General features: G+C 41.3%; 4 protein-coding genes across 4 annotated transcripts in view; all 4 read right to left on the bottom strand.

Moving 5' to 3' along the window:
• Positions 1-2,376: 2,376 nt before the first annotated feature.
• cmtr2 (cap methyltransferase 2) lies at positions 2,377-7,659 on the bottom strand. The gene is made up of 3 exons (XM_025055751.1): positions 7,572-7,659; positions 4,514-5,758; positions 2,377-3,619 (listed from the first exon to the last, which is right to left on the bottom strand). Exons 2-3 carry the CDS (start codon positions 5,753-5,755, stop codon positions 2,585-2,587), a joined length of 2,277 nt encoding a protein of 758 aa, XP_024911519.1. The 5' UTR covers positions 5,756-5,758; positions 7,572-7,659; the 3' UTR covers positions 2,377-2,584.
• Positions 7,660-11,850: 4,191 nt separating this feature from the next.
• LOC103378904 (putative sodium-coupled neutral amino acid transporter 8) lies at positions 11,851-17,417 on the bottom strand. Its single transcript, XM_008310266.3, has 10 exons — positions 16,464-17,417; positions 14,776-14,974; positions 14,255-14,411; positions 14,058-14,162; positions 13,903-13,960; positions 13,403-13,517; positions 13,170-13,317; positions 12,846-13,048; positions 12,202-12,253; positions 11,851-12,007 (listed from the first exon to the last, which is right to left on the bottom strand). The coding sequence occupies exons 1-10, from the start codon at positions 16,650-16,652 to the stop codon at positions 11,890-11,892; spliced, it is 1,344 nt and encodes a 447-aa protein (XP_008308488.1). The 5' UTR covers positions 16,653-17,417; the 3' UTR covers positions 11,851-11,889.
• Positions 17,418-17,912: 495 nt separating this feature from the next.
• Positions 17,913-19,085, bottom strand: LOC103378903 (neuritin-like protein; the record flags this gene model as incomplete). The annotated part of the gene is made up of 2 exons (XM_025055859.1): positions 17,913-18,442; positions 18,916-19,085. Coding segments are annotated over 2 exons (474 nt in total), but the record flags the coding sequence as incomplete, so codon positions are not given.
• Positions 19,086-22,462: 3,377 nt separating this feature from the next.
• thap11 (THAP domain containing 11) overlaps positions 22,463-23,378 on the bottom strand; it is a 2,687-nt gene continuing 1,771 nt past the window's right edge. Inside the window, exon 2 of the mRNA XM_008310239.3 lies at positions 22,463-23,334. Coding sequence (XP_008308461.1) covers positions 22,829-23,334 — 506 coding nt within the window. The 3' untranslated portion in view covers positions 22,463-22,828. The remainder of the gene's footprint in view (positions 23,335-23,378) is intronic.

The following is a 23,378-nucleotide window of genomic DNA, read 5'->3' as shown; positions in this document are numbered from 1 at the left end:
GGACCTGTACATGTAAAGGAAGCTTTGGAACAAGCAACCGTACTATTTAAAATATATGTCAAAGTATATGTATACATATATATGCAAATACATGGGTATATTTTAATAAGTATGTGTGTATATACATACATATATACATTTATTTATATATATTTTTAATGATTTTTTTCAATCTGATTAATTAATGTGTAGATGTAGATTAATTATGATTAATCATGATAAACGCTTAATTGTGCTATAGCAATACTCCTCACACTTTTATGAAGGGGGGGTGGGGAGTAACCCCACTTTGGGAATCACTGGGTTATAGCAAGAAGCCTTATGGATGGATGGATGGATGGATGGATGGATGGATGGATGGATGGATGATTTGTGGGTCGCAGTGCTTACATCACCGGGTGATTTGTTTTCCTACAGATTCCTCTGCTTCCACTACTCTCTGATGTGCACACATACAGCAATAATCATCCATTTTTGATGCATCAGGACGAGCTTTCACATCATTGCCAGCCATGCCTGTGCTTTCATGTTGTTGTTCATGTTAGGCTCAGCATCGGAGGATACATTTGCATTAAGTCACATATTTTGCACTGACCCTCAAACCATTGATCTGACTGCAGGGAAACTCACATTACATTCATTTAGTAGGCACCACTTCAACAACTGAATGCACGGTTTTTCTGTCTAACCGCGGCTTCATCAGCCCCAGGTGGACTCAAAGCTACTTCACTTAATTATTTGAAAGCATTTGCAGTTGGCTCCGCCCCACAGAGACCAGTGTCGACAAAGCAGGAATACATGGGACGACAGATCAACTGATTAGCATTTTAAAAGGACATACCTCAAAAAAACATCTCGCTTCGGCAATAAATCTGAGGCTCTCCAGCAGCAGCAGCAGTGACAGCAGCAGGATTTACATGCAACCATTTGAAAAGGAACTAAACTGCAATATTTCCAAGGATCGACAAAAGATTGACAGTTCAATTCTGGCCAAGTGTCAGAGGTTAATTGGTCTTTGTTGTTTATGAACACAAAATGCCTTACAGACAGCGAGGTTTGTCACGCCAAATCACTGTCCACTGTTTTGCTTAGCTTTCAATTCTCCCCAGGGACTTTTGAGCTGCTAATATCTACAACAGCAAACCATTGTTAAAAATATCAACGTTAGCTGCTGGAGTCCTTGGTGGGTTTTCTAATTGGGCATTATCTACTGGTTGTTTTTATTTAAATATCTATACATATATGTTTAGCTATACAGAGATATATATACTTTATAAATAAAGACAGCCAATAATATATACATATACGATATATATATAGATATATACACACATATTTGCATAAATTTATATACACATATGCAAATATATATAGATATATACACACATATATGCATAAATGTATATACACATATACCTCAAACACCTGAAGCCTGTTATCACTCCATCAGAAGTCCATCTGTTTGCAGATGACACACCGTTCTTCTTTCACGTCCTAAAGCAGAGTAACAGTAACAGGTATCAGTGTTGACATCCACCAGTGATTGATGAGAAGAAACATTTGAATTGTTTGCAGCCCAGTATTATTTAATATGAAAAATAAACTAATCCCGTCCTACAAATGTGAGTGTTGTGAAAGAGAGGAGGTTTACCTGTCACTGGTCTGGATGTCCAGATAAGAGAGGGAGCAAAGACCTCCCTCTGGACCTGGATCTTCAAACAAAAGATGGTCATGACTGACCTTTATAAAAGAGTCTGTAACACGTCACAATGAACAGATTTAAAAACTTTAAACTTTGTATTTTAAACAAAACTAGGAGGATGTCATAAAGGCCAAAAGCAGAAATGAACGTTGAATGTGAGAGTCGAAACAAATTGCAAAAATTATGAATCTGATGTTATTAAATAAATGAGAAGGAAGGACTCCCACTGGAGCTTATTTGCTCTCACCTGTTTACAGATGACTATTTGGAGGTCATGTTATAAAGTTGGTCTGAGAAAATCCTCAAGGTTTGTTTGGTTGTTTAGATTTGAGCTCAGAAAAGTTCCATCTTTTCTTGAAATCTTCTTGGAACCTTAACTTTTCTTAAGTTAAAAATATGTATTGAAAAGTTCCATCTTTTCTTGAAATCTTAACTTTTCTTAAGTCAGAAATATGTATAACTGTCTGGAGAGGAGGGAAATTGTGCATAGAAAAAACAATACTAATCAACCAAAGCAGGAGCCACAAAAAGACAGTTTGCTGCAAAAGACCATTTGAAATCATTTAGATTGAGAGAAGCCGAAATTAAATTGCATTTCCAGCTACAGATGTAGTTTGAGTCAACTTGGATCAAATATATAGATGCAAAAACAATAACAGGAATCCTCAAATGTCTTGTTTTGGCTGCAAAAGGCAGCCAGTGGTATTCAATTTAATGTGGGAGCAGAAAGGCAACGAAAAAATATACATTTTAAAAAGCTGAGGTGACTAACTGTAGCTGTACTTCAGTTAGAAATATTTTAAAGGGTGAAAGTATTTCATTATATATTTCAACTCAGTAGTTAGATCTCAGAACCCGTGTCACGGTGGAGCTCAGTGGTTACTACAGCTGCATCAGCAGATGGAGCTTTTGTTGAATTACATCAGAATTCATGGTCCACAGAAAGTCAGTCAGTCCTCCAGAGAGCAGCTCCTCCATGGGTACAAACTGCAGCACCTGTCTGTCTCTGCCAGACGACTCACTCCCATCCTCCTCTCCTCTTAAGAGCGCCCCCATGCTGTCATTTATACCTGTGAGAACTGGCAAAACCCGTGCCGCAGCCTCAGCACAGAAACCAACACACACGAGCACAGCTCCGACTGCGCCGCAGGGGGGAGGACACTGAAACGTGACCGAGCGAAAGCACGAATGAAGGCAGAAGACGAGCCCCGCTGTGACACGGGTTAGGGCAGAAAACACAGGCAGCAGCAGCGCATCCCCCGTGTTCAACGTCTGCAGGGAATACACAACGCAACCCACAAGCTGCTGCTGGTACTGCGGCTCCCCGTCGTGCATGGTGACACGGTCTCTTGGAGGCAGCGAAGGCTCTGGCACAAACCTGAGGACCAAATCCCCCGTTTGGCTCTCATAGTCTCTCCACACTGAGTGGCTCCCAAACACCAGACAATGTTGTTTCTCACTGTTCCTGTCCCCACTGTCCTCCTTGATGACAGACATGAGGGGGTCAGCACCAACCGAGCGGCAGGAGCCACAGGGTGAGACGCTAGTCCAGTCCACAGCTGTGTCCGTCAAGGCCTCGTTGAGGTGGTTTAATAATCCACCATCACAGAACGGGGAGTTTCTGATGGTGGACAACGCTGCACCGATGATAACGTACCATGAATGCACTTGACAATTGGACTGAGGACCCCCCAGTGTGCAGCTTGTCCCACTGGCCTCAGTGCAGTGTCTTTGTATCCAGGTGGCATGGTAACCCTTCTGGATGCGTTCCCTCCAGCTCAGGGTCTGCAGCTCCCTCCGCTGATTAAAGGAACCTGTTTGCTTCTTTGGTCCTTGAGATCGTCCCCCGGAGACGCTGCGGCAGGCAGGACTCACTGTGTTGCGGGAAATCCATCTGCTTCGTGGAAGAAATCTCACCTACACACAGTGACAAACATGAGTCCCTCATGTCAACTACAAGGCCCAATACGTCGAAATCATATTAATTTAATACATATGTGTGTACATATATATGTATATATGTGTATATATGTGTACATACATACATTCATTCTTTTTCCAACGTTCAATCCTGACATTTTGACCAATATCGCTCCGATACAAAGTCTGAGTATCGGATCGACCCCTCCCCACCATGTAGTGTCTATTTCAACCTGTCACTGTCATTTTAGCCCAATGAATTCTGCGTTTCATTGGAATAACGCAGAAAGAAATAAGAAAGAAATAATCCATTCAGTGTCACTGTCATTTTAGCCCAATGAATTCTGTGTCATCGAAAAAGAAATAATGCATTCAGTATTTTTTTATTTATTTATCTGTTTTTATACTATTTAAAAAGGGAATTAAGAAAACACTAGACTTTTTTCACATCAAAGTTGGTTCACCTTAGATTTCTGAATTTCCCAAAGATGTTGCTCCTTTTTTTCAAGCCTGATTTTGTTCATTTGGCACAGATAACCTCGACACGTATTTTATTTGGTTTCTGTAAAGCTAGTTATTGCATTAGTTAGTGTAACCAAGACCGATTGCTTTCTGAAACATATTAATCACTGTAGTAATTACAGACAAAAGAAAGGCGTTTTGTGCTTAGAGGGAGTGGGAGATGAATAGAATTAAATGAAATCTAATCAATCTCTGAGTTAGCTGTCATTAACTATAATTAAGTTATTAATGATTTTTAAATGTCCATTAGAGCAGCTTTTAACCCTCATACCATATCTGGTAAAAGTTGATGACATTCATTTAACCTTTTGTCTGAACTCTGTGTACCAACCTATCTGGAAAATAGGTTTGCAACTCGAGACATCCTACCTGGAATCGCTGCAGGTATTCTTGAGCCGTGCAGTCCCTGATGTAGTCAAGCCGTTGTTTTTCTTCTGCGCTGATGTTTCCAAACAGTCTTAAGTTTTCAGTGATTGTCTCCACCTGCAGGGTGTAAAAGTAAGAGCACACCTCGAAGTGCTGCTTCAGGAACGACTCTGGAATAAGTTTATTTGGAAAAAGGGCCTCTTTGTCAACAAACTCAGGACCATAGTTCCGAATTAGCTTTGAGAGCAAAGGCCTCACGGCTTCCTTGCCATCAAAGTTCAGACACACGATGTAAACTTCAGAGTTGCCGGCCTTACTGGTGGCCGGTTTGAAGACACTGACGGAGCCGAAACAGCAGCTGAGCAGGTAGAGCAAGCAGACGGAGGAGTGTTCATACAACGTGAACATTTTTAGCACAAAGGAGCCACCGGTGCTCAGGAGCAGCAGTGCAGACGTGACCTCGCAGTAATGGAGTGATGCCACAAGAGCCTCCTGCTCATCTGGGTTCTCCTGGCAGTCAAAACTCCCATCAGCCGTCACCAGATCAACTCTGCGCATGTTAGAAACAAAGACTTGAAGTTCCAGCAGGTGCTTCTGGGCCATGATGTTTCCCGTGTTGTCTGAACCAAAGAACCACCACGGCAGTGTGTTAGCGATGAGCCGATCGTCCGCGATGGTGGTACTGCCCTCGTTAGCCTCATGATACGGGTTAAGTGTGTTTGCTGCCCAACTCCAGTCACAGTAGTGCGTGGACTCATGGGTTTTTACGTAGTGGTTCAGGGCAGTTATGAAGGCACCTGGCGCTTCACAGAGGTGAACTGTGTTCAACTCTCCACTGTGGAGGGCCTCCTGTGGAAGGAGATTAAAAGTTCCCAGGATTTCGTAGAACTTGCACCAGGCTTGAGTGCAGATTTCTGCGTTGGCAGCAGAGCGCACGGCAGGGATCACTTTCCCAGCTCGGTTGGTGGAGTTGGTGTGCTGATGCCAGACCTGAACGTTCTTGTCACTAAGCTGGTTCTTTACATCGTTGAGAGCCTCCTTCAAAGCCTGCAGCAGACGGTGTTCCTCCGCCGTGTGTCTCAGACACTCGTTAGGATCTGGGAGACACCACGACCCATCGCTAGGCTTCACGTAGTGTTTAACTTTGCTAAAAAGACCCTGAATTTCAGAAAGTGTTTTAGGGTCAGATGGCGCAGTGTAGGTGTCCAGCATGGCTTTTCTCCTGGTCCCATTCCCCGTGCTCATTCTCTGTAGTGAAAGAAAAAAAAGTCAGAGAAAGAACTTCCAAGACAAATACTCCCCCTGTTGGACCTTTGGCAGGTTTTACGGGACCTGCTTACAGTACACTTTTACAGACATCACACGGTGAATTACACCAGACTCAGCAGCGGTCACTTTTTTTCCACTACATGCATGAGACGTACTGGGTAACAAATGTCCATTCATTGTGATGTGGTGCCCTCCGCTGACAGGACCAGGTGTAAATACTGCGTAATGAGTCATATGACCAGAGCTCAACCAATCACAGTGTTACAGTGTTTTTATAACTCAATATAAGAAACATCAATGGCTGGAGGTAAAGTTTTATCCACAGCTAAGTGAGCGTTTGCTCAAACCTGGTCTATAGACAAACAAAGGAAAATAACTTTGGCTCAGTTAGCCAAATCACATGTTAAACCCACTGTGATATTTAACTGTGCTGTTCATCAGCTAAGGCTTCTGGTGTCATTTCTAGTAAACGAATCTTGATGCGTTAATAATTTACTGTCTTAATCATATTAACCCAGGGGCTAATTCTCTGCTCAAGTGCACGTGATTTAGATGTCAACACTGGGGCGAGAACAGGCGTATTTCTGCCTTATTGCTTGATTAGTGTGACATGGTTCAGTGATAAATGGTAATATGTGGCATGGAACAAACGCCAGCGCGCTCATCTGAGATTCATCATAAATCACTCGTGTGAGCGCTGCGTCTGTGCATGAGAGTCATCTACCATGTGCTGCATTAATGAATGGTTCAATTGCTATAAACATTAAATCAAGAAAAAACAAACAGTTGGCCAGATGTTTTCTTGTACACCACAGACACAGGCTGAATAATTTGTTCACAGTGAAAAATAAGTTTCTTCTTCATCATGTACACAAACCGATCAATCAAAGATGCTGTATGTCAATAAACATGTTCAAGTGTAAATCAACGTTAACCTCGTATTAACTACAATTACGTATTGATTGACGTACCTCGTATTAACTACAATTACGTATTGTCTTGTCACACATTTCATCACATGGTCGTAAAAACAACATTTTTACAAGGTCTTTTAAAATGGAATGATTTACAAAAGGATTTTCTAAACAATTAAATTATGCTAAAATTGCTTTTATGTATTGACTATAAATTCATTATGGTAATTGCACTATTGAGATAAAATGATATATGCACTATTGAGATAAAATGATATATGGGTAATGAAAAACATTAAAATTAAAACTAACGTTAGTTGAGCATATTATTAAACACAGCCTGAATTAATTTGTAATTTGTTACTGCTCAAATTACAGTGGAATTAGTATATTTCAATTTGATTTAGTATATTTGAATCTTATTGTCAGAACACTGGGGGGAATAACGATAGATTACCACTTCACTTTAAATGAATATAAACATGTATCTTTTAGTGCATAAACGTTCATACTTTTCTTTTCTCTCTAAATTACGTGTGTTTGACATGTGGTCATTAAATCCTACTTCAACAGACAACGAATGAGGGTACATTGAAGTATGTTGTTGATGTTTGACGTACACATACCCACGCAACCATTAACACAAAATACAAACAAAAACCATGCAACCTTTGGGGATTGTGTTGCTAATTTAAGTAAAAAGAACCAACTTCCGGTCCCTCGCTCTCATGTCTTGATGTCGTTAAACCGGCGGCGGCTTATTTCACTGACTCACTAAATCATTATCATACATTTATATTCGTGTTTTCATATCTGCAAATACGTAAGAACATCCCTCAGTCGAATTATTAACAAACAAGACAGAAAAAGACACTTACGAGTCTGTAACTGTGAACCGGAAACAGAAGAGAAGCTAACGTTCCGCAGGACCACAACACGCGTGCGCCAAGCAGTGGGCGGGGCACATGAAGGCTGTATTTTTACAATACACAAACGATAATAAATCACATAATTAATAATGGAAATTATGTTTTTGTTGTTTGTTTTTTGGTTGACGTGTCAACTTCTAGTTTCAGGTCTTATAATATTAAGATATTATCTTTTTAATCTTTGTTTTCGGCATTATGCAAACATATATATATATATAACACACTTTTCTCCACAATGGTTAATAGATATTTAAGACCTTAAATGTGTTTGTTTGTTGCTGATCTGTTTGTTTATTTTATTAGTTCTTATTTGTAGTTGTATTTGTCTAACTACTTTGTATCCTGGATGTGTCAAATCACAGAAGGTTAACAGTTCTATTGTAAAGATTTACACAAAATATACAACTGACATTAAAGTAAGTGGAGTTTAAATGCCATGTGTAGATATAAAAAACCCTAAAACCCACTCTGGATGGACTATAAACCATACTGTATAATGAAACCTGTTGTTGTCCATCTGCTTCATTATTCCTAAAGGGCAGCTGCCCTACAGATCCAGCTCTCACCCACATTTACTTTCCTCTGGTCTCAGCTAACAAACAAAATGCGTGACTCAGCCTGAACAGCTTGTTTTCTCAGTTTCCTGGAAGATAAAAGTGCAGAGCAGACCCGTCTCTGAGTCGCTACAAGTGCATCAAAGCAGGTGCTTTAATTATTCAAAGCACAGTTGATTTTCTTTAAAACTTACACACACACAAAAACAACGTACAGAACGAGATTTTCCAGGAGCCCAAGCTTCTTCAGTCCAGGTCTGAAATCCAGAGGCACAGAGACGGTGACAGGAGCCTCTCCTTCACCTGGGCTCATCACTGCTGCTGCTGCAGTTATCTCACAGAGGTCAGGCCTGAGGTCAGACCTGCACTTTCACTGCTCCACAATAAGAGCAGCAACATGATGGATGTTTTTTTTATTTTATATCAATCATTATGCTCTCCACTTGTAACCTTGCTGCATAAAGAAGAAGTGCACAGTCGGACTGACACAACAGTACTACGTAGGTATACGCCGTGTTACTGGAGAAACAGAAAACCAAAATGTGTACCAAAATTATTTTTGGTACACACAGCCACACACACAGGCCCAGGTTTGTAACCTTCAACACCAAAAGACACATTATAATTATTTTAGCAGAAAATAAAATTTCACCACGGACTTAAAAAACATTTTCAACCATTTATATCCGTTTCCAACCCTTTTTGTACCAAGAACCGCTCAGCCAGTACCGACCGTTACTGTGGATCATTCAATTTTCAAAATAAAACATGTTCTACACTTTGTTCCGTTAGTATACGAGTCTGAATGACATATTATTTTGAAATATTGACAGCTTATCGTAAAATGAAGAAAGTAAAGAGATCTTTAAAGAAAAGTCAAGAAAAAACTATAGAACAGAGTAACGACATCTTTATGGCAGTTTTTCTTTTCATGGAAAATAAAACCACATATCACAGCGACTTCCACACAGAACGCCGTTTCAGTAATTAGCACAGCAACATGCCGGCGGTGGGCTCTCAGTAACGAAGGGCTACAGGGGCTGGTGTCATAATGAGGAGTGGGAGTGGATTTTCACAGGCTGCGGAAAATTAAAATATAATTATTGATAAGTGATTAATGCAGTGATTCTCGACCGCTGTGAATGTTCTAGAGAGAACGTTGGAGAGAACCGGAGAAAACGCTCCGATCTCACTTTAAACCTTTTATTTAGTGAATGCAAATCTTTTGTCGTGGTTCGTCTATAAGACACGGACAGGCAGAAAATATTCCTCCACTTGGGGGCAGCAGATGGCTATAAAAACTGTTTTTAACCCAAACAAAGCGTTTTCAGGTTTACATTATCAGAGGAAAAACCGATAACGATTCTTACAGATATTACATAATCATGCTAATATCGGTTGGCCGATATTATCGGACATGCCTACTGTTTAGAGTTTTTAAACTAGTAATTAATCTATTTATTTATTTTTAACTATTTTCTTATAAGATGACCTGGATGACTAAGAACCTACGCAGACATGTTATTTAAATAAGATGATTTTTTGGGGGAACACTCAGTTCTCGTGACACGTCCAGTTCTTGTAGTAATCAAAAGAGAGGAAAAAGAGAGTTGGTAAAAGCTATAAGTGCAGCCCCTGTGGTCTGGGGGTAAGAGGATTAGACTCTGGAGTGGGGGGTATTTTCACACAAATATTCAGATTATATTCAGATAGAGGGATTGTTGCATAGCTGCTCCCTCACCAGACTAGACCTGACCAGATCATCATCAAAGAACAGATTTTTTTATCATAAAGCAACACTAAATATTTTCTGAAATATGTGATGTTTTTTCTGTCCAGATTCATGAAACGTCTTTCCTCTGAGGATCATTTTTCTTACTCGTCCTCAGCTCCAGGGGCAGGTGGACCACTCTTTCATTTTGGGGTCAGAAATGTGTTGAAGCAGCAGCGGACTGAAGAGTTAGCCTTCAGACAGGACTGCTGCGTAGCGTTTCCAAACCTGCTGCCGGCCAGTTTTCACTGAGTGTAATGAACTGTGTGATTTGTGTGCTTTGCAGTGATTTCTTTCTCTCCGCATTTAGTGGATTTAGTCAGCTGGGGGCCAGCAGGTTGAGTTATGATCCCGTGGGCACAACACCAGAGGAGAATCACATTTGAGCTCTTCACTTCAGGACGCTAATGCTGCTGCAGATTGGAGGGCATTTACATAACTTAAATGTTCCTTTGTCAGCGTGAGCCACAATCATTGACATTTGTGGAACAGTGCAGTTACTCTCATGTTGGCGTGGTTTTAACCACTGTTTGTTCTGAAAATTATTATTTAGTTGTTGGTTTTAACCACTGTTTGTTCTGAAAATTTTTATTTAGTTTTTTAGACAAATAATTTGTCCACATCTGTGGAAGTGACCGGCAAAACTATTACGTGCTGTTCCAATAGGGGGCAGCAGATGGTTATAAAACAAAAAAAAGAGAGAATCTCAGCTGTTGAAGAAGAGCTTCATGTTTTTCTTTCTTTAATTCCTGCGACCCTTTCAGCATTGTGTTCAACTAAATAGGATCAGGTTTCACACTAAGTAAATTGTGAATAAATTAAAACTGGTGATTTTTATAGATTTCGTTACAAATACCTCTTGTTTGATGGAGAGCAGTGAGACTTTTGTAATGTAAAACATTAAAACAGTTGGTAACACTGCAATATTCTAACGTTGTATTTCCAATGATAAGATGTGTTTTTGTTCATTTTCTATTTCAGGCCAATCAGGTTTTCTTATTCAGTCTTTTTGAGTACTTATGAGTAAATACTGTACAGTTATTTTTGGAACACAGTCCTTGCATCCTAACGTTTCTAGCTGTTTCTCTCTCTCTCTCTCTCTCTCTCTCTTCCATTGTGTCTGCACAGTGATAATAAAGATGATTCTGTTCTCGTCTCTAAGTAGATTTGAGTCACTCTGCTCCACCGCTGATAAAACATTCTCACTGACTCTGTGTCTTCATACAGATAACTATTAAATATTCAGAGATGGTATTTAAAGCTGGTACTGCAGTAATACTCTGGGAACAGAGTCTACATCATAGAGGCTGGTACACAGACGTAGTCAGTCAAAGGACCCATTACTTTAACAGTTGTGTACCATAGTACTGGACAGACGTAGTCAGTCAAAGGACCCATTTAACAATTGTGTACCATAGTACTGTACCATAGTACTGTATTGTGGTTCTGATATGACGTCAGTTTACCCTGCTGCGCTTCCTTGACGTATAACGAATATTCTGAATCCAAATCTAAAAAATATGTATCAGTTGTGAGGAGCCGTAATGTTTCAGGGAATATTAATCAGATTTTTCTCATTTCTAGAGTATTTCTTTGTTTTTTTTTAAATTACAAATCAGGGATCATACCGTGACGGTAGAAGTTTTTAGATACTCGTAAGAGCTGAAAACATCCCTCTGTGGTGTGATGCTGCCATCTGCCGGCGCTTTACCACAGTACCACAAAATGACGCATAGAAAGAATAAAATATTGAAGTATTTTTTACCGTAATATTTAGTACATAGTGACACATGGTAGTTGGCAAGGCAATTAACTCTATACATTCAAACACAAATAGGTTATGTACTCCTGTACAACTACTATACTGTAGTATTATATACCTCAAACTGTACGCGAGATCAAATATATTATTAAAAATGGTCAATTAAAAACGTTCATGGTACTAATGGCCGTAGTACTCAGAATTGGTAAATATTTCCATGACAGCGATGGTTGTGCTCTGTCCAAAGATGAAGGCTCCCACGACGATGGTGACGACCCCCCACCAAGTTAAAATACACCTGTGTGAGGTGAGGGGTGAGGAAAGAGGGAGAGGGAGGGAAACAGTGGAAATATGAGGCTGTGTCGTGACTGTGTCGTGTGTGCTCACATTTGACCAGCAGGTGGCGCACAAGTTTTTTAAATTGAATTGTTATTTGGTCAAATTTATTTTCACACTAACTGTCAGGGTTGACAAAAATGATGTGGAACTCACCTGACTTTTGGGCTCACACTCTCTGTCTGCATTATAAACACGAGGCAAAGACCTGAGGTGAACACACACACACACACACACACACACACACACACACACATTCCACCATTACATGAATTCTAAGGAAGTATATTTTGACAACAGGAAATCGATATATTAGAACTTTTGACTATTGATGTCTGATATTAGCTTTTAAAGTTTTCATACACACACACACACACATACACAGATTCCATCAACACACACACACACACACACACATTCCACCATTACATGAATTCTAAGGAAGTATATTTTGACAACAGGAAATCGATATATTAGAACTTTTGACTATTGATGTCTGATATTAGCTTTTAAAGTTTTCATTTATCGGAGAAAAAAACGATAACGATTCTTACAGATATTGCATAATTATGCTAATATTGGGCTGTTAATATTGGTCGGCCGATATTATCTGACATTCCTACTTTTGACAACACAAAAATATTGTGTTAAATTTAACGTAAATCCAATGTTTGTTTACAGTTACTGTAATGACTGTAAACAACGTGTGAATCACATGCAGTTCCTCTTATCACCTGTAAATGTTTGAAGCACAACTAAAACCCCATCCCTTCCCTGTGGAGTGGAGCTTGAATTCATACCAGGAAAGATGAAAATGAAGAAGGCGCTGATTCCTCCGATGACACTAATAACTTTGCTCATGTCGGGGACAAACATGGCGATGAGGAGCGTGACGGAGATCCAGATCACAGTGAGGAGCACCCTGCAGCGACTCTCAAATGAGTGGGTGACCAGCCCCCAGCGACGTCTCTGAATTCTTATCACCAGGTTCAGGATGACAGACCTGACGAGCAGAGAACAGAACTCATTATTAATTGATCTCCATGATGACAGACCTAACGAGCAGAGAACCGAACACATTATCAAGTGATTTTGAGTACAACATTTACTACGGGGTGACTTGCCTCCCCAGCAGGAGAATGATGGGGTAGATGGTGACGATGGAAATTCCAAAGAGCAGTCTCGCGATGATCATGACCACGTCGTTGCCAGGATATGACATTAAAATATCCGGGGCCACATCTCGTCCAAATGTCACGAAGCCATAGACACCTGGAATATCAGAACATCAGAGAAGAACCTGTTCAGTTTGTACCAGGTGAGGTCACATGACTCCATGGTTCACAGCTGACTGCACCTGTTAGAGTGTAGACCAGCAGACAGAAGAACATGGAGAGCACGGAGATGAACATCCAGTGAGAGATCTTCTGGTTCTCCATGCTGCTGTAAATTGCTATACAAGCTTCGTGGCACTGAGGAAGAAAAAAAAAAATTCCACTCATTTTTTCATTTTATCGACATGAACGAGTTGTATATACATTTATGTATATATGTGTATATGTATAGTACATAAACACATAAATACAAATATATGTATATGTATAGTATATATACATACATTTGTGTATGTATATATGTGATATATATGTGCATATGTATACATATATTTGTGATGTGTGTATATACGTATGTATATGTGATATATATCTGTCTATATATGTTAATGTGAAATATATGTTTAAATATATACATATATTTGTGAGCATATGTGTGCATATATGTATGTATATATAGTATATATTTTTACATACAGTATATATGCAATATATATGTGAATATGTCTATACACGATCTTACCTGGAAGCCAAAGCAGATTGTCGGCACTACGCTAAACATTGATGCCCATGAACTTATTCTGTAAAGATAGAAAAAAAAAACACAATTAAAATACAAAAGTACAGAGAAGTCAGTTTTAATCAACAAATGCTTCGTTAACACCCAGTGTGACTGACCCTTGACTGTGTATTGGAGTTATTATGGCTGTATGACTGTCCATCAGGTAGTATTTGACGATGACCGATACACACAGGTACGTGGCTGCTAGTGTTCCCAACACACTGGAAAACAGGAAACAGGAAGACGGAAAATTGTTTGTTTGTTCGTGACCGTCACAGGAATTCCACTGTCGCCACAGCAGCGCGGTGTTCACCTGGTGTATTTCTGGATGCCGATCTCTTTAGGGATGGACAGTGGCAGAATGATGATGAGGCACATGATGAAGAGGGCAAATCGTTGGTCAGTGTACCAGTGATAGGGCATTTCCCCCTCAGTGGAACCAGTGACGGCTTCATACAGAGAAACACACACTGGACAGAGAAAGGAATGAAGTAATATCTACTGCAATACTGGGATATACACAACAACAACGACAACACACACATTCTAGGTTGGGTTTGTCAATGATGGAGCTTTGGAAATGTTTCAAATATTTGCGAAAATATATATTGGAATTGCATTGCCTGTAACTCAGTCCGAACAATCAGATGAAAGACTCCCTGATGGGTGTGTATGTGGGTCTGTTACTTTGTGTTTTATTATTAGCAGTCAGACTTCATCGAGGCTAAACAGAGCTAGCCTTGCTAGAACCAGCAGCCTCGCTCTCACTTTGGGACTTAAAGAGCAGATCTGTAGCCTGTTTGAAGGACTACGAAATTAAACTGCGATGCTTACATTTCTCCAGCTGGTCCTGGACCACCACCAGGAAGGCCACACACACCATGAAGAGGTTGAAGCAGAAACAGACCTCACAGAGTTGACCAACAGCTGGTCCACACACTTCTCTCACTACGTCCTGGTAGGTTTTCTGTCTGCTGACGGACGATGCGTAGCCAAGAATGACCAGACCGCTGATCAGGAACACCAGCGACACCTAGCAGGAGCACCAAGAGAAAACAGATTAGATACAGATTTCTGACCAAAAGTTACGACATAAAGTAATCGAATCCCAGTCTGTAATGTTCTGTGGTGACAATTTGGCTAACGTTAGCCACCGTGTCTTCTAGAGTTGTATTGTGTTTTATGAACAAAACTATCTTCTTGCTAACTAGCCCAGAAACACAGTGGGTTGGAAATATTGTTTAAAGGAGTACAGTCTCCTACTCCTAGAGTACACGAAGATTCCTGGAGCTCTGGGGCCTTTGACCTATTTCTGAAAAGTCATTTCTCCAGACACACTCTGTCTCTTATGAGCTGAAGCTTCATTAGCGCTCACCTGTGAAGAGGTTGAGCCTCTTTCACACCAAGGAGAGACTGACTCCTCAGTCTTTAATGTACACAAAGCTAACCACACTTGTAAAGGACGACACCAGTGTGTATAAATAATTAAAGTTACATGTAGGTTCATTTTAAATTCGCAAAGCCTAAAAAATAAAAACCTGGATTAAAATAAATTTCGCAACAAATGATGTAGCCAAAATAGCCCCAAAATGAAAAGCAAGCTAAGCTAACGCGGCATAAAATAATAGAGGATTTCATGACTCTGTAACCCTGATGCTAACTGATAACACTGGCCCTGAAATGATCAAAATCAGTCGACCAAAGTGAAAAAAGAAAACAGAAAATGTTGCGAATACTTAAAATTAGTATGTGGCTAATTGTATTTACTTCTACTAAATTCAAGAGTAAACCTTTATACATTTATATGTATATGTTAGGGATGTCGGATTTTAACTTTTTGCCAATATCCAATAAAACAATACATTTCCAATATCAACCGATATCAATATTGACCTGGTATTATTTATTTATTTATCTGTACAAACCACTGTACGAGTATGAGATTAATTAAATGAGCTGCAATACTGCCACCTAGTGACTTTCACTTTCATATACAGCCGTTTTTCACCCAAAACAATTTTTAGAGTACATATCATTTGGCGAAGCCAAGGCATCTGTAAGAATTGATGACGATTCTTACAGATATTACTTCATTATGTTACTATCGGGCTGATAATATCGTTAGACCGATATAACCGAACATCCCTCGTAAATATTATGTTAGTACATACAAAAGCACGGTTAATAGAAGAACAATGTCTTGCAGTCTTGTCGTCAAGTTAGGCAAAACTAGCTGAAGGTTAGCCAAGAACAAGTGAAAAGCCAGGAAACCCCAGTGAACTTTTTCTTTTGAGTAAAGGAGAATACACTTCTCTACCGGGGTCATTCTCAGCCCTGGCAGCACCTGGTGGTAAAAACATGTCATTGGCCATTTTCTAATTACCCTTTGAACATATATTTTAAATAAACAAATCTATTTTCTGGAAAAAGAAAAAAAGTGTACATGCTGTTGTACACAGTATTGTGTACTTCTGGTCCATGGACCGAGGGCGACAGGTGTGTGACATCACAGCTGGACTCACCATCTCCACTGTGATGGCAGTGTTCACTCCTCCAGCCTTCTGGAAAGCCCATGGAAAGTTCAACAATCCGGCTCCGAGGGCGGACTTCAATAAAATAAAGATGGCTCCAAAAGACCCGAGCCGTGGAGGGTCAGCGTGGGACGCAGACCGGGCCAGCAGGCTGATGCTCTCCCGGGCCAGTTCCTCCATGATCCTGGACCAGGTGTGGCTGAATGTAAGGCTGAGTTACTGTGTTACTGTATGCGCAGGAGATTTGGTCCAACTCGTGGATCCATCCCCGCAGACTGGAGGCACATATAAATATGTCGGACCTGTAGGACAGCTCACGTGGTCTAATTGGACTTTTTGACAGTTAACCATTTTACTCCCAGGTGAAACATTTGACACTAAAGTGAGTACGTTTGCTTGTGTCCACTGACTCTGCCCCCGCCCCACGTCTGCCCCTCCAACATACAGCACTGAAGTATCAGGTCTATAGGACCGGTCTAGTTTTCTCATGTTGTCACAGCACATAGTCTGGTGGAGTGAATTTAAAAAAATAAATTTCACCCAACTTTTCTGCCTGATATTTGTTCCACCACCGGTCCAATACTCTCCGTTTCCTTCTTTTGTGCAGCTTACAGGATTGTAGCAGCTGCTTATTTCCTGCTTCAGTTAAGTCCTGGATATATGTATGAGATATTACTGTCTGCAACACGGGTCATTCATAATCCCAGGCGTGTCTTACGTCCCCGGCCATCTGTTACAGACCAGAGAAAAGTCACGACACGACACTGTAGCTTCTTTACTTTTAATGTTACATATATTTTAAATGTTAAAATATGTTTGGTCCAGATGAGGTTTCTGAAACGCTGTTTATTTTCATTTGCCACGGGAAGTACGGTTTCAGGGTCAGTGGAGTTTTTACCACTGAGGCACAAATCAAGAAAATATTCTGAAACTGAAAATCATTTGACTTGGTTTTCCCCAGCTGCAAGAGCTCTGTGAACCCTTTGGGGAGCCCAGCCCACAGTTTGGGAACCACCGAGTTGGACCGCTGCATGTATGGGGGGGGGGCTTTTAAATTCTAACTATTAAAGAAGCAGACTGAAGCTTTAAATTCTAACTATTAAAGAAGCAGAAGTGACATCATCAAGAATTGGCAGGAATTTGATACAGAAGAAAAGTCAGCCCAGTGGCTGGGCGGTTAGTTTTCTTTGCCTTACAACAAAAACATCACTTGTCTGAGCCCAGGCTTAGAGTTACTATTATATTAAATTATTATGTATGTATAATATACAACCTTTAGAATATTTTATACTATATATACACATATATATGCAAAAAAGTATATTGACATATATCTACACACACACAGAGTGGCAAATTAAAGATTTTTTTTTTTTTAAATAAAAAATTTCAAACAAATCCTAAATATTACTCATGACATTTCTTCTATTTCTTTTATTTTTAGTAAAAATCCAAAATATTGATAGAAAGAAGATCAAACTAAACTTTACAAGAAAGCCATTCGTATTAAACCATTAAATCGCTTCTCAACTGCAAAAAAAAAAGATTGTGGGAAAACAAGGGTTTTTGTTCCTTTAGGAAATTTAACTTATAAATAAACTCAACTTTAATGTTTAGGCCCCGTCTCACGGTTTTCCTACGGCTGTCCGACTGAACATCACCCTGACTACGGCCTGGTTAAGAACAGCAGTGTGCTGCAGACAGGAAACCACAGTGTACCAGGGTGGAGGCGGGGCGTGTGTGTGTGTCCCTTCAGTGTTTCCTGGTTGGTCATGTCAGACGTGGGGGGGCTGGCGGGCGCAGGCACCGTGCTTGGCGGTAGGGTCGTGCGGCTGGCACACACGTCGTAAAGGTTTCCGGAAAACTCCGCCTTTCGGGACTCTTTTCTGAGAGACTCCCAGACCGCTGCTGCCTCTCCTGGACAGCCGGTCAGCGCTGAGTTGGCGCAAACATGGAACGTGTTCCAGGACCTTCAAGGACCCAGAACAGAAGTCAGTGTTAATTCAGCTGTAAAACATCAAACATTCCAGGTCTCCTGGAAGTTCCTGGAATCTCTAATAGCAGCCAAGAAGAACGTTCAGAATGATGCTAATATCGGGCCGATAATATCGGTTGGACGATATTATTAGACATCCCTTTTATACAGTACCATGTTAGTACATACAGTACCAAGGTTAATAAGAGGGACAATGTAGTCTTGCAGTCTCGTTGTCAAGTTAGCCAAAACTAGCTCAAGGTTAGCCCAGAACAAGTCCAATATTATCAGACATCCATATTTGTTTTAATGATTTTTGCAACAAAGGGTATCCTTTTTAAAATGAGAGGGCCAAATTTATACTACACATACAGTATACTACATATACTATATGTATATATACATTTATATATACATATATATAATGTATATTTGCTTTAAGTTCTTACAACAAGAGAACACACTCACCTGCAGATGGCGTCGATGTCTTGTGTGTTCTGGTCTTTCTGGGTGTCTGTTGCCAAACTGTCGCCGAGTGTCAGCAAACACTGAGCGAAGCTCTTGTAGATGGAGTCACATGACACAGGAATCACTGCTGCGTCCCTCACAGGGAGCAGACCTGTGGACCAGGGACCAGAGAGGAATCAACATGGAGACAACATTTACTCAACTCCAACAGTATTACAGCATCAGCCCAAAATCACCAAATAGTGTTAGGGAAAAACAGCTGTATATGAAGCTGAAAGCCACTAGATGGCAGCATTGCAGTTCATATTATCAATCTATTTTAATAATCAAGGGATTGTATGCAGAATGTTGGTGCCAGGGACTCATACAGAGGTTTGTACAGATAAATAAATAAATATCACCAGGCCCTTAATAGTATTTCAAACTGGGGGGCGGGGGTTAAGTGTTCGAACAATATCACCAAAAATTTAATATCAGACATCCCTAGTTTTTACATTTAACGGTAGGATTTTTATCCGAAAATTCCAAATAGGGAAAACCTGCAGAGATGTAAATACAGTCAATATATCATAGAATCAATCACTGAAACGTGTTTCACACCTGAAATAAACAACACTATAATTCTAACTGGACCTCCAGACTCTCTACACCTGAAGACTCAAATCATTTATCAACATATTTCCCTGTCGAGGTTTTTAAACTGAGGATTTTATATCAACCCTGTCCTCGTCCTCGTCCTCGTCCTCCGTCCTTCAATCCAGAGATTCTGCTCTTCTACTCAGCAGCTCCAGGTTAAACATCTGTTGTTCCCTGAAACTAAAAATACTTAAATACTATTTTGTTTTTTTATCATAACCCATGACTTTAAACACAAACACAGGTCATGACTCACCTTGGGGTCAGTGAGCATTTCATCAAGGTAAGTGCATTTCTAAAAACCTGCTCCAATTCTGTACCTGAATGAACTGTGTCCAATATATATGACATTATATGAACAGTTCTATTCACTGATGAGTTACTGTTTCCCTCATCAACACATTCAAACAGAAATGAAGTTAAAGTGGAAACACGTCCTCACCAGAGCAGAGAGAAACGACAACGACGACGAGGTGGACGAGCCGCTCTCCTGCGCCGGCCCAGGGTCTCATCATTCTGGTTGAGTGGATCGAGTTCCACCTCTGAAGCCGATGATCGTCATGTGGAGAAACGGTGACTTTGAACTGTTTGAACGGTGGAACAGTTGGGAAAGTGGCTGCTGGGAAATCCTGTCGTCTGCCGAGGATTCAACAGATTGTAAAAGTGCAGCAACACACAGAGGCGCGCAGCTGCTGGATTAACAGGGTGGGTGAGTGTGTGTGTGTGTGTGAACATGCAGATGGATCTGAGGAGAGCTGGAGGGAACCAATGACAGGATCACAGATTACCATCCTGGATTAAAGAGCGTTCTCATTTCCGGTCTCGTCTCCTGTATTAAAAACATCTATTTGTGGGTGAGTTAAATCATTGTTGTTTCATGTCTCTCTGCTGCAAAAAAAAGAGAGATGACGAGAGATTAATGAGGAGTTTGTTTATAATGATGTGAAATAATTTATTAAGTGTTGAGACGCCAAGGAGAAGAAGAAGAAGAAGAGAAAGTAACCAGAGGATCAACAGGAAGTCTGTGAGAACAGGAACAATCTGAGGGAAATCAAACCTGTGACCTGTTTTATCTGTCACTCACTGACCAATGAGAAGACATCTCAGCAGTTCAAACCCACCAACTGAGGGTCTTCCATATATAGGCATGTGACCTCACCCATTGACTGTCCCCTATCCCCGACCCTGAAAAAGGTGACACAGTTGAAGACAAACTAATCAATTATTTAAATCCCATCTAAAAAAATCATAAACACAACGATGAAACAGTTCTCACCAAAATTCCAACGTTTGGGAAACAGTTCTCACCAAAACAACGTTTGGTTTTAGTGGATGGATGGATGAACAGATGGATGGACTCATGGACAAATGGGTTGATTGGTGGAGGGATGAACAAGTGGACGGATGAATGGACGGCGCCTCCACATGTCCAGACTACCGCCCTACAGTTGGAGTCACTCTGTGCATTAGTGAGGCCTAAGTCGTGGTTCACATCTGTATACTGACGCAGTAATGGTTGACCATCGTTAATCTGCAGATTAACAGAACCATTAACTACACAGTCATCTGTAATCTGTGTCAGGACGATCAATACATCAGGACAAGATGGCCGCCCTCCATGACCAACACCCTGACCGTCACCTGGTGAATATGTTCAACCGGTCAAGAACACATGGTGTCCATTCATGTCTGTCTCACCTGGTCCACTGTCATCCAAATACAAATACTGAAATACTCTGTAGATACTCTGACCCAGATATCTGAGTCGTACCAGGTAATACACAGTTTCATTCTGTCGTTTCTTTACCTTGTTGCCATTTCTTGACATTGCTGTTTGGGCGGGGGCACAGTGGGGGGGGGGGGGAAGCAAAAGCCGTATACATTTGAGTGACAGGCTGGGATTAAGACATGATGCAACACTGTGGAGAGTAAAAAAAAATCCAGATGAGATTAGGCTCTGGATCAGATCTGCCCCCCCCCCCCACTAACCCCCTCCTCTGATTCAACTCATGCATTATCACAATTGATGTTTGAAAATAACTCATTTTCAGTTATTATACTGGCAGCAATTAGGAAAGTGGTGCTCAAATCTGCCACCCGAGCAGACAAATAAAGCAAATTACCCTGGATTACACAGGATCTCCAACTGATCCAGATTTAGGAGCTATTTTTACCATCCATGTCCCCTGACCATGGAAATGGTAGATTTACAATTAAAAGTGTGAAACGAAACTACACCAGGATGTTGTGAGCTGAGCAAACTGAACGGGAAAATATGAAACGAACAGCATTCCGAGTCATTCGGTGATGTAATTCCACAGTCGGCCACACGTATCTAAATCACAGGAGGAAGAAAGAAAACAAAGAAGGTTCACAAATGTAAATTTTACTTTTAACTTCAACAACATTTTGATTTTCAGATGCAGCGTTGACCACAGGCCTGTCGGCGTCGGTCGGTAACACAGGGTTCAAACGTTAATGATAATTAACAACAGTGGTCAGTGAATGCACTTTGATGCAAGGCCGCTGCCACCTCATCTTCATCCTCATCCTCATCCTCACCCAACATTCACACTGAATTCAGAAATGGGTTTCGCTACAAATACTCGCAGTACTGCGAGTATATTTTGCGAGTATTGACTGTACTGTCAAGTAAAATGACAGGTAAAAATGATGTGACGAAGACAAAGATGAGGATCATCAGCGTGTTCAGAAACCAAAGGTTAGTCATGTGACCCTAAGGGGAATTCCATTTATTCAGACCACACCAGTAAAAAAAGGGGCTAAAGCACACGTTGGAAGACTTTCTCTAGTTTCTGATACAGAGACACGTTTTCATTCTAACTATTTCCAAATGGAAATCATATTGTAATGACATCAGCTCTGGCAACATTTACTCACTCCTCCATAATAATAATAATAATAATAAAAAGCCTTTGCAACTAAAGACAGTTTGTTGCATGAGTCCAGGGTTTGTTTTGTTTTAGCTAAAAGCTTGAATGGATGATCTGGTTGACCTGCAGGTCAGCGGTTGTTGTCCTTTAAAGCAATAACAAATGAGCTGCTAACTATCAGCTACACCTAAACTAGGCTGCCAACTAGGGTTGACCTCCGACCTCTGAAAGAGAAACTCCACGTGATGAGGAGATGTCATCGCTGCTCATTTCGTACAAAACAGACGACACCGCAGTGTCTTTCATCCTCCCCGTCGGTGTCACCCTCCTTTAGTCTCGGTCTGTGTGACGCTCGTTCCGTCTCCTCCTCTGATCATATTTTATCATATTTTCTTCCGCACGTTGAACGGCACCGGGTTCCCGAAGAGCAGCCGGTCCCGCTCCCGCACCTCCTCCTGCAGCTTGGCTTCTGCCACCCGCAGCTGTCGGATGGTCGCCTTCATCTCCTTCATCTTCACCTCCATTAGTGCTATTATGTCCCGCTGCTCATTTAGTTTCCGCAGCAGCTCCGCGGACGTGGTGCCGGTGGTCAGGGAGTACGAGTGGTCCAGCGGGTTGTTGCTTACGTAGTGCAGAGTCGAAGCCCCAGCGGTTTCCACCGGGAGATCCTCGCCCGCGAGCTCTCCGGTAGCGCCCGCTGGGGCGGCGTTCGCGGTCCCCTCCTGCTTGACAGGTAGACGTGCGGTGCCCAGATACTCGCCGTTCTGGCCTATCTGGACCACGGTAATGGTGTCGTCGATCGCCTCGCCACCGGTGGTACCTTCAGCCCCTCCCGCGGTGTTGCCCAGGACGCTGGTGATCACAACGTTGGAGGTGGCGGTCGCGGCTGTGGCGGGGGGGGGGGGGGGGCGCCCCGCCCCCCCTCCCGCGCCC

This window comes from Cynoglossus semilaevis, chromosome 5 (assembly GCF_000523025.1).
Source record: "Cynoglossus semilaevis isolate Cse_v1.0 chromosome 5, Cse_v1.0, whole genome shotgun sequence".
NCBI classification, from domain to species: Eukaryota; Metazoa; Chordata; class Actinopteri; order Pleuronectiformes; family Cynoglossidae; genus Cynoglossus; species Cynoglossus semilaevis.
This window is presented reverse-complemented; position numbering and strand designations above follow the sequence as displayed.